The following is a 12,361-nucleotide window of genomic DNA, read 5'->3' as shown; positions in this document are numbered from 1 at the left end:
CTGCCACTCTCCCAAACTTCAGGAACTTTCCAAAATGTACCCTGCCTCTGCAACCTTTCTCTAGCCATGACCTCTGTCTGCAATTCCCTCCTCATCCCTTCTTGTCCCCCTGTACCCACACCCACTTCCTTTTTGCCTAATATGTACTCTTTGTTTTTCATGTATTAACTCCAGTGTCTTTCTTTACTGAGAATGCTTCTCTGATTTTCCCCAAGAAACTGAAGCACATCTCTAGAATCCCCCTGCATCTGCACACGTATGCATTGTAACAATATACCATATTACAGTTTTCGGTTTGTCGGTCTGTTTCCCGTATAATCTGTTGTTTTAGAGACAGGCCAATCCTTTCCTGATGCCAGTCCTGGGTGTTTAATAAATACTTGTGGAATGAGGGAATAAATAAACGGACAACATACTTTTCTAATAGCAACACAGCACTGCGAGGTCCTCAACTGTGAAAAGTGTTTACTATCCAAAACCCATTTGCAGACCATATTTAAATAAATGTCGAAAAGCACATTTGTTTTCTTTTTTTGTTGTTGTTGAGGCAGTCTCACTCTGTCGCCCAGGCTGGAGTGCAGTGGCACAATCTCGGCTCACTGCAAGCTCTGCCTCCTCTGTTCACACCATTCTCCTGCCTCAGCCTCCCTAGTACCTGGGACTTCAGGCGCCCGCCACCACGCCCAGCTTTTTTTTTTTTTTTTTTTTTTTGTATTTTTAGTAGAGACAGGGTTTCACCATGTTAGCCAGGATGGTCTCGATCTTCTGACCTCATGATCTGCCTGCCTCGTCCTCCCAAAGTGCTGGGATTATAGGTGTGAGCCACCGCGCCCAGACAAAAAGCACATTTGTTTTCTTTAATAAACTATCTTTTCAAAGTATAATACACATATGGAAAAGTGAACAAATCATGAGCTTACAGTCCAATAAATTTTTACAAAATGAACATAGAGTGGTAACTACCACCTAGTCCAAGAAAAAGAGCAGTATCTCGCTGAAGCAGCCCTAGTGGCTCTCCCAGTCATACCTTCCAAAGATAATCATCATTTCAAACTCTAACATTCTAGATTAGTTTCACCTTAATCATATGCTTTGAACTTTTTTTTTTTTTTTTTTTTTTGAGATGGAGTTTCACTCTGTCGCCCAGGCTGGAGTGCAGTGGCAAGATCTCGGCTCACTGCAACCTCCGCCCCCCAGGTTCAAGCGATTCTCCTGCCTCAGCTTCCTGAATAGCTGGGATTACAGGCGCCTGCCACCACGCCCGGCTAATTTTTTTTGTATTTTTAGTAGAGATGGGGTTTCACGATGTTGGCCAGGATGGTCTTAAACTCCTGACCTCGTGATCTGCCTACCTCAGCCTCCCAAAGTGCTGGGATTACAGGTGTGAGCCACTGTGCCCTGCTTTGAACTTTTAATAAATGAAATCACATAGTATTTTTTGCACCTGTGGACTCCAACTACCACTTGACTTTTGTTTCCTACCAGATTTTTTTTAGAACTGTTAATGTTACTGAATTTATATAGAAGTATATCCACCATGTAAAAAACAAGATATTTCATGCAAGTAGATTAATTTATGGAAAAACAAGTTTCACATCACAAGGTTGGGCTATCAATATCAGATATCACATCTCTGTAACAATTTCTCAGGCAAATCTTCAGGTACCAGCATTTATCACAAACATTTTTTAATGTTTAAATAAGCTTTCAATTTTAGAATGGTTTAAGATTTCCTGAACAGTTGTGAAGATAGTACAGAATTTCCATATACCCCTCACCCAGTTTTCCCTAGGTATTAGTTCTTGAATTGCTCTTAAGAGATGCCTAAGACTGGGTAATTTACAAAGAAAAGAAGTTTAATTAGCTCACAGTTCTGCAGGCTGCACTGGAAGCTTGGTGGCATCTGCCTGGCTTCTGGGGAGGCCTCAGGAAACTTAAAATCATAGCAGAAGGCGAAAGGCGAGCTGGCACCTCACATGACTGGAGCAGGAGGCAGAAGGGGTGGGGAGATGCTGCACACTCTTAAACAACCAGATCTCGTGAGAACTTGCTCACTCATCATTGAGAGGGGAGACAATCTGCTTGTTCTCTACTCAGAAAAACTCCTCCCCCTATCCTAGGACTTCAATTAAGGTAAGCCCATCTTCAGAGAAACCCAGGATTCTTTAATATGCCATCTGTTTGGCTATCTTATAAGTTTCTCCACCTGATTTATCTGAAGTGCGAGGCATTAAATCTGCCTCCACACTCACTTCATTTTCTTTATTTGATTGTCTTATTGTGTTTTTCACCTACCCATTTCCTTGAGTTTTTTTCTCTTCCTTCACAGCCACTTTCTTGCAGTTATTCAATAAAAACCAGAAATGCCAACAGCTTCATTTTCTACCTTCCTGCTTTATAAAAGAACTTTATGTACACTCTGCTGGACTTTAAACGATGTATAGAAAGAGGCACCTTGAAAAGAAATACTTTTTACTTTTTGGTTTCCCCATGTTATTTTCTTCAGTTGGCTTCAATAGAAAAAATGTTTCAGATTTCAATATTTGCTTGGGTTTTTAGAAATATTTCTTTGAGGTACTTGAAATTTTAAAAAGCCACTATATATGCTGTGCAGTTTTTCTTTTAAGTCATGACTAAGGGCTTTTCTGTGATCAATTCTTGGGTTTCATAAAAACAGCCTAGTCACCTTGTTAATGATTAGTGTCATATCAACTATCTTGTCAATATACTGCCTGAATTAAATCTATTGGGAGTTTGAATAAATTTTTAATAAAAATGTTAATCAAATGCATCCAAAGAATACAATATTGAAAAATACTTTCACTTTAATTCATTCTTTATCTCTCCTCATTTTCCAATTACAATGTAAATTTCTCCTCTTCCAAATCTCTCTAACTTTGCTTCAGGTGATCCCATTTTATTTGTTTTCCTACTTAGTGATTCCACCTACTTCTATAGACTTAAGTTTAATTACATTTCTGTTACATTACATAAAAACGCAAATTTTTCCTGATAGTTCTTGAGATTAAGAACCTGTTGCATAGAATCTTATATTCTCATAAATGAACACTTATTAGGCACCTATGTGAATCCAACACATTAATTATTATGGTAAAAGGTCTCTTATAAAGACTTTAGCCTACTCTTACCCTATAGAATAAAATAATTATAACCTACAAATACTCAATTCTGTCTACATTAAAATGATAGGTGAAACTATAGACCGTAAGTTCTATTGGTACTTAATGAAAGCCTTACAGGAAAATGTAACATAAGTAGCTCTGAGAATTTAAAGTAGAGGGAGTTAGCCATTCCTCTTTGTTAGAAAGATAAGGAAGAGAGTATAGAATATGTACATGCCAATCACAATAACTGTTAAGATAAATTTATACTGTATTTCATCATCATGAAGTTGGGGTTCTGTCTAAATCTGTTACTGAAAGAGGTATTTAGAATTTTTTTTCTTATCAGTAGAACTGGGATTTTATAAAATCTACTTCACCTATGTATGCGGTACTTAGTAGCCACTCAACAAATACTTATTTTGTCTTTCATCCTTATTTAGAAATTGCTTAGATTAATGTTTTCTCTAATGTTTTCCATGAAATACTAATATTTTGGGATATATTTATAGATATCTCCTGCAAGAAGAAATGATTCTTTGATGAAATAAGCCTGGGAAATGCTGGATTAAATAGAGTTTAACTGCTTTCTGTTCTACAGAATTTCTCAGGGTCTTTAGTATTCGAATATGCAGGGTTTGTTCTGATAGGTGCTCTGGTTGGCCAGCAATCATTACTTTAAGGAGGATTTTAGTCAGTTCTATGGATACGCTGGCAAACTCAGGTTTTCCATACAGAACATAACACTTTCTTAGGCCAATTTTGCCAACTCCTCCAATTTCACAAGATTACCATTGAAGCCCTTAGTAGGACAAATGTGCTAAATATCAGAATATTTTTAAACAAGGTCATCCCGATCATACAGATTGAATTTTTATCAATTACCCAAGCATTCACTCATATTAATATATGATTATGACAAACATATTGATACCAACCCTTCAGCATTTCTGAGTGCTCACTGTGTATTAGACATTGGTAACCCCCAGATGAGCAGATACAGTCTCTACTCTTCAAGAACTCATGTTTTGTGAAACTGCCATTTGACAAACTGGTTTCAATCGAAACAATGAAAAATAATAAATATTGGCAAGGATATGGAAAAATTGTAACCTTCATACATTGCTGGTAGAAATGTAAAATGGTGCAGCTACTTTAGAAAATAGTTTGGTAGTTCCTGAAAAGGTTAAACATAGAGTTACCATATGACACAGCAATTCTACTTCTACGTCTGTATTAGTCAGGGTTCCCTGGACTGATAGAACTAATAGGATAGATGTACGATAGATGTATATATAAAAGGGAGTTTATTAGGAGAATTGACTCACACAATCACAAGGTGACAAGGTGAAGTCCCATAATAGGCGGTCTGCAAGCTGAGGAGCAAGGAAGTCAGTCTGAATCCCAAACCCTCAAAAGTAGGGAAGCCAACAGTGCAGCCTTCAGTCTGTGATCAAAGGTCCAAGAATCCCAAAGCTGAAGGACTTGGAATCTGATATTTGAGGACAGGAAACATCCAGTATGGGAGAAAGATGTAGATCAGAAGACTAAGCCAGCCTAGTCTTTCCACATTCCTCTGCCTTTTATCCTGGCTGTGATGATAGCTGATGAGATGGTGCCCACCCAGATTGAGGGTGAGTATGGCTCTCCCAGACCACTGACTCGAATGTGAATCTCCTTTGGCAACACCCTCACAGACACACCCAGGAACAATACTTTGCATCCTTCAATCCAATCAAGTTGACACTCAGTATTAACCATCACAACGTCCAAGAGAGATGCATGCAAAAACTCATACATGAATGTTCATAGGTGGAAAAAGCCCAAATGTCCATCAACTAATGAATGGATAAATTGTGGTATATCTAGACAATGGAATATTATTCATCCAAAAAGGAATGAAGTGCTGATACATGTTACAATATGGATGAACCTTGAAAACCCTATAGAAAGTGAAAGAAACCAGTCACAAAAGACCACATATTATAAGATTCTACTTACAGAAAAAATCTAAACTAGGTAAATCTGCAGAGGCAGAAAGTAGTTTCTTGGTTGCTTAGGACTGTGGGAGTTGGGAGGGAATGCGGAATGACCGCCAATGGATATGGGTTTCTTTCAGGAGTGATAAAAATGTTCTAAAATTGATTGTGGTGGTAATAGCAGAATTCTGTGAATATACTAAGAACCATTGAATTATATGCTTTAACGGAGTGAATTGTATAGTATGTGAATCATATCCCAATGAAGCTGTTAAACTTTTTTTTAAAGTTATGGTCTTAATATTTGTAACAACAATTTACTGTGTTAGGTTTTGTTTGGATTTTCCGCTTTGGTTTACAATGGCTGCCTCGTGCTTGTTCTCTGCTATTTGGAGTGAGCTTTCAGCTATCTGCAAACTTCCCTGCTGCTCTCTCTGAAATAAAGTTAGCTTCTGATCCGTACATCTTTTTTTTTTTTTTTTTTTTTTTTTTTTTTGAGACGGAGTCATGCTCTGTCGCCCAGGCTGGAGTGCAGTGGCCGGATCTCAGCTCACTGCAAGCTCCGCCTCCCGGGTTCACGCCATTCTCCTGCCTCAGCCTCCCAAGTAGCTGGGACTACAGGCGCCCGCTACTTCGCCCGGCTAGTTTTTTGTATTTTTTAGTAGAGACGGGGTTTCAGCGTGTTAGCCAGGATGGTCTCGATCTCCTGACCTCGTGATCCGCCCGTCTCGGCCTCCCAAAGTGCTGGGATTACAGGCTTGAGCCACCGCGCCCGGCCCCGTACATCTTTAAGAAAGAATTTTCCCGCTGTTCTGTTCTTGGCAGTGGCTGTGCCAGGCACTTCCATGGCCTCTCCCAGCCTGCCACCTACATTCTATGTCCCACAAAAAGACTTCACCATTTTTTCTTAGCGTTTTCACAAATCCAGAATTTTTCTGTACCTCTGGAGCACTGGTGTCCATGGAGTGACTTTCCTTTATAAACAAACCACTGAGCTGGCTTGGCCCTGCCTCTTGTCTTGATCTGCCAGTGTCATATCCTAGGGGTTGGGCCTGGTACCCTCACTTCTTACCTCATCTCAAATGCATTCCTAACATAAACCAGTTGAGCTGAGGTTTCTCTATTCTATATTTATAAAGCAAAGTCCTTGACCCAGTCCCCATCTCTATGTTCATGGGGAAAACTCCTGCAGTAACCTTTATTTCAGTGCATCATTTTCCTTGGCTAGTTTAAATACAATATCTCTTATTTCATTCTCCTTCTAACCCAAACCCAAACTGATTTCTAAGGTGATCCCTGATAGCAGACCCAGTCGTTTATACAAAATGTCATGTTAGTCATCGTGACAGTATAACATTTCTGCTAAAGTAAGTGAATCTTATTTTATGTTCTAGGCACTAGGCAGTGTTCAAAGGTAATGATGTGGCCATTAAAACTTCTTCTCCACAAAAAGAAATTATTAAATGATGAATGGCTTGACATCCAGATTTGCATACTTCAAATAGCTCTTTACCCCAGATATGTTAGTGTTAGGAATGATTAAACTTGGATGTATAGTATGTGGAAGGAAAGGTAATCCTAGGTAGATATCTACTAGAATAAGTACTACATATGAATTAACATTTATATAGACTATATTATACTTAATGTATATGTAATATACATAATTATGCATATATAATATACATATTTGTGTGCATATGGACACATATTGTAAAGCAGTGGGAAATTATAGTAAAATTCTTCTGGCACATGCTTACCTGGTATATCACATTTTCTATATTAATTATCATTTCTCCCATAAAAAAGCTGATAGTCTTTTTCATATCTTATGAATCCAGCATTAGAGGCAGTGTTCAATTAGCATTTATCAAGAAATGCTAGTTCATGAATTTATTTTTTAAAGAAAAATAAGTAAATGAAGCCCAAGTTGACCAAATAATTAAATACAGTCTCACAAGAAATAAAAGTTTTCAAATGCATCTCAAAGATGCATCAGAATCTGCTACTCCTATAACCCTGGGCAACAGCAGTGAACTGAATTCTGTTCTCCCCAAATTTATATGTCAAAGCCCTTACTCCCAATGTGGCTATCTGAAGATAGGGTCTTTAGGAGGTAATTCAGGTTAAATGAGGATATAAGAGTTGGGGTCTAATCAAATAAAACCACAGCCTTACAAGAAGAGGAAGTGAAAGAGGTCTGCCACCCCCATCCCCCTCCCACCATGCAAGAACAGGGCAAGAAGGTAACAGTCTTAGCAATTGTTTTGACTCACCTTCCTATTTTACAGAAATTTATTTTTGCATGGTTTTGGAGGGTGAAAAGTCCAAGATCAAGGTTCTGGCAGGGTTTTGTTTCTGGTGAGGGCTCTCTTCCTGGCTTGCAGACTACTATCTTCTTTGTCGTTTAAGCCACCCAGTCTATGATATTTTGTTACGGTAGACCCAGTTGACTAATACAGCAGCCTACTTAAACATCCATGGACCTCTGTTTGCTCTGTTACTTAAACATCCATGGACCAATGTGAGGGTAAGTCAAAACAATGGCTAAGATTTCTTCCAAATCTAACACTAGATGACTAGATTTCCCATCAAACCCCTAGAGTTTCACAAAGATTCTATCTGCACCTCTGCTATCCATATATTCTAAAGGTTTTAACTTGAATATGGAAAAATGTCATGCAAAATAAATAATCCACAATGAAACTACTAGCTACCACAGATAAATAAAAATTTATAGGTACTGATTTCCCCCTCAAAAAATATCACATACATACTCAACATTATTATAGGGCCAGTGTTGCCTAAACTTTGACCATTTAAGTTTTATGTCAACCTATATATTTATTCACTTAAAATTTTGTCTTCAGTGGAATTTAAGTTGGCCTACTTTTTTTATAATTAGCCATACCCTAAGCAATCATAAGCTTGATTGTGTTAGTTTTATGTGTTTTTTATTTTTTATTTATTTATTTATTTTTGAGATGGAGTCTCGCTCTGTCGCCCAAACTGGAGTGCAGTGGCCGGATCTCAGCTCACTGCAAGCTTCGCCTTTCGGGTTCACGCCATTCTCCTGCCTCAGCCTCCCGAGTAGCTGGGACTATAGGCGCCCGCCACCTCGCCAGGCTAGTTTTTTGTATTTTTTAGTAGAAACAGGGTTTCACCGGGTTAGCCAGGATGGTCTCGATCTCCTAACCTTGTGATCTGCCCGTCTCGGCCTCCCAAAGTGCTGGGATTACAGGCTTGAGCCACCGCGCCCAGCCATTATGTGTTTTTTCTAATAATTATTAAAAGAAATACATAATCCATAAAATAATGTTTCACTAAATACCATCTAGAAATGTGTAGTGTACTCTCAGCAAGAAACACACTGAAATTTGGAAAATACCAGAGTAGCTTATGAAAATAAGGATATAAACACTGGTCCAGAAAATAAGACTTTGTGCTTAAAGGAATCTACTATACTAATACTTCCATTGCATTTATTAAGATAGAAAATCAGCAACTGCTACATCCATTTTTCATTAGTCAGAGATGCTGATTCTATACGTTATTTTTAAATGGGCGTGATAGGACCACCAGTCAAGGGATAGAGTTTCCATTTTACATCTGAATTAGCATAAATCCCACTCTCATCATGCCAAGTGTTGATGCCAAATCTTTTAGAACCATTTAGATCCGTGAACTGAGAACGGCATTTTCTGTGGACTATGGAATAATCATCTCGACAGTGATAAGCCTATGGGGGGAAAAAAAGAGAAATAGTATTTAATAACCGAAATATGTAAAAAGAAGTAATCTTCAAAAGTTTATCTTTTATATATTATTCTTATGATCAAAGGTTAATTTTTAACAATTGATTAATTTGTTCTCTCAAATAGCAAATGTTTCAATTTTAAAAATGGCTATTGCATTCATAATTACTTCAAATCCCAAAAAAGAACATAGTTCATGGTTGTTTATAAAACTAAAAAGTCACTACACATGTAAAATTTTTCTACACCACAAATACACAGTATAAAGAACAATTTAAGTTTTATGATCATATATATAAGACCAAAACAATTATAATTTAATACAATTCAACACCTTTCAAAAAATATGTTATAACCATTGCCAAGAATAATATCTTGGGTTATATCTTTAATAATTGTTATCAAGTCTTATTTCCCATGGCAATGATAAATGCCAAGCTCTGATACATTCCGGTAAGAATTTACCTCAACATATCCCAGTGTAGTGTTTAAGATGTTTATACTTAGGCCACTTCAGAAAAGCTTCATTGTAATAAAACAAGATATTATCATTGAGTATTTCCCAAAGGAAATATTGATTCTTTCCGATTACACCAAGGGTGATGGCAGGCATGGAACATAAAGCCTTTTAACTGATTATCTAATTTCTGCTTTAAATTGGCTCTAATTTTAAAGCACTAGGACATTATTGAAATTAAATCACCAAAGCTATAAAACAATGAAAGAACACCAAAATAGTTATAATCTTAGATTGGTTTTGTCAAAAATAATTGAAAAATGTAATCATATGTTCAACCTTAATAGTGTCCATGTATTTATTGAGTGCCTTTTATGGGTTAGGCACAAGTATTTGAGTGTTTGTATTTTTTAATCCGTAACTGGGCTCTAAGGTATGAATTATTACACCCACTTTACACACAGAAATGATGATTTGCTTAAAATTTCAGGAGAGAATTTAAAGAAAGTCAGAATAAATGACTGAGCCAGGACTACAAATTAGATCTATCTGACTATAAAACTCATTATCCCTCCAGAACCCTAACAAAACCTTTATCAATTAAGAGATGAAAATAAATATAAACTATAAAATTGTAGAGCTATATAATATCTGTGTCACTGTTCTATGTAGTTTGGGCTTTTGCTTTTGTCATTCGGGCTATTTCTTCAGGTGTTATGGTTGGTTGCTTGGTGGGTAGGTCAAATAGAGGTCTTTTAAATGAGATTTGAGCATCACTGGCCCAAAATGTCCCCTCGAAGGCAGGTGAGATCTTCTCATTCCCATCCCTGCTGCAGTCAAACTGAAGAGAACTTCAAATACAGTATCTATGTGCTCCTTTAGTATTTCATAGGCAGAGAGAAGGATTTTTATGAGGTGAGTGACAAGATGAAACGTGCTGTTCTAGGAAAGTGATTCTGGTAGCAGAAGAACTAAAGACTAGAGGAGGAAAAAACTGGATTCTGGAACTGTGATTAGAATTGGATCTCAATCATTCAAATGTCATCAATTACATGAATAAACAAACGTAGTCTAGACATACAATGAAATATTATTTGTCAACAAAAGGAATAAAATACTGATACATGCTACAGAATTGAAAGAAAACATTATGCTAAGAAGCAAAACCACATATTGTACAATCTCTTGTATTAAGGGTGTAGAGCAAGCAAATTCACAGAGACAGAAAAGTAGACTGGTGATTGCCAGGGAATGGCATGATGGGAAGGAATGGGGAGTGACTGTTAATAGGTATTGAGTTTCCTGCGGTACAAAAATGTGAAATTGATTGTGGTGATGATTGTACAATGCCATAAATATACTAAAAAATCACTGAATTATACACTTTAAAAGGGTGAGTGTTATAGTACGTGAAATTATATTTCAGTGAAGCTGTTATTAAAAAAAGAATGGACCAGGCACAGTGGCTCACTCCTGTAATCCCAACACTTTGGAAGGCCAAGGTGTGAGGATCACTTGAGGCCAGGGGTTTGAGACCAGCCTGGGCAACACAGTGAGACCATGTCTCTATAAAATATAAAATTAGCTGGGCATAATGACATGTTCTTGTAGTCCCAACTACTCGGAATGCTGAGGTGTGAGGATCACTTAGGCCTAGGAAGCTGAGACTGCAGTGAGCCATGATCGTGCCACTCCTCTCCAGCCTGGGCAACAGAGCAAGACCCTGTCTCAAAAGAAAAAAAAAAAAAAGAATGCATTGGAAGTAGGAATTCTGACATTAGAAAAACTAGTTAAGAGACTGTTGCCTGTTAATCCATGTTAGTTACATTGGGTTCCTCTTATTCTCAGTGCTGTGTTGGTAAACCAGCTCTAAAAAATTAAAATTGTAATATTTGCCAATTTCTGTGGCATAAATACTCCCACTAAGGCTAACTTCAAGTTACCAGAGTGAGGTCAGTGAACACCGAAGAAGAGGTGAGCATAGTTAGCTCATGCCAACCATTAAGAGCTGGCTCCAACTCGCCCCTGAGTCCACTTCTCCCATTTCCCAGGGTGTAGCAGGGATGCGCTTTGAGTAGGATTGATCCCAGTCCCGGGTCTAGCAGCAGAATCTAATTGGCTAAAGACAATCAGAACAGTGGCATCTCATTCTCAATGACAGTGATAGGTTCAGTTTTAGGCATGTGACTTAAATTGGTCCAAATAGATTAAAGCCCAAGACTTCTGTTCAATGGTTTATGTGAAAGAAGTTCTCTTCCACAATTGGACATAAATGAAGAAGCATCTATCCCAGGGTGCTGTTTGCAGCTCTCCTACAACCAATCTAGCATGAAACCAACACCATAAAACTCACATCTGATAGTCAGTAAGAAACACAATAGCATTACTATATCAATCCTTTCCTGAAGTCTGACTTTTTAGAACATGGAAGCCAGTAAGTTGCTTTTATAGTCTGACCCAGTTTGAGCTGGATTTTGTACATTTTATTAAAAGCATCCTAACATACACCTGAATAATCTACAATATTGGAACACCAAGGTATTTGGAATCAGAGCAAATAAATGGGTCAAAACCCAGGGAGCAGGGCATATATGAAAAGTAGGAGTGAAGGAAAACAGGAAATTTGTGACAAAACATACAACTAGGAATCAGAAACATGCAAACATGAAATAGGAAAACAAGGCAGGCATTCAAAAATTAGAACAACTTGCTAGAAACCTAGAGGGTATAATTATTCTAAGAAAGCAGAGCAAGTATGTTTTTCAAAGTTTAATACGAAAAGCATGGAACAGAATAGAAAAAAAAAGGTACACCAAGAACAACCTCAAAAAACCTTAATACTGATTGCAGCTCACAACCAAGGCAAAACTGATATCATGGGAACCCTGGACAATAAAGTTGTTTGGTATACCACTCAAGCCAATAAAGGGGGTAATAAGTGGAAAATTATTCATGTGTTTTCCTCTTTCCATGTATATAACCACTCATTCGTACTTTGTTTCAGAAAAACACCAACCAAAGAGCAAAATCTTACCAGCTTCTAACATA

General features: G+C 37.6%; 2 protein-coding genes across 4 annotated transcripts in view; one reads left to right on the top strand and one right to left on the bottom strand.

The window, feature by feature from the left end:
* PTAR1 (protein prenyltransferase alpha subunit repeat containing 1) overlaps window positions 1-12,361 on the top strand; it is a 424,325-nt gene that overhangs the window by 212,085 nt on the left and 199,879 nt on the right. The window lies entirely within an intron of this gene.
* The window catches only part of CFAP95 (cilia and flagella associated protein 95), an 85,957-nt gene continuing 82,162 nt past the window's right edge, over window positions 8,567-12,361 (bottom strand). For 2 of the 3 annotated variants that reach the window (XM_050760924.1, XM_050760925.1), the window contains one exon: window positions 8,567-8,840. In XM_050760924.1, the coding sequence (XP_050616881.1) occupies window positions 8,658-8,840 (183 nt within the window). In that variant the 3' untranslated portion in view covers window positions 8,567-8,657. The remainder of the gene's footprint in view (window positions 8,841-12,361) is intronic. The other variant, XR_007719735.1, reaches the window with a different exon arrangement.

The sequence above is a fragment of the Macaca thibetana genome, chromosome 15 (genome assembly GCF_024542745.1).
Source record: "Macaca thibetana thibetana isolate TM-01 chromosome 15, ASM2454274v1, whole genome shotgun sequence".
In the NCBI taxonomy this organism is placed as follows: Eukaryota; Metazoa; Chordata; class Mammalia; order Primates; family Cercopithecidae; genus Macaca; species Macaca thibetana.
This window is presented reverse-complemented; position numbering and strand designations above follow the sequence as displayed.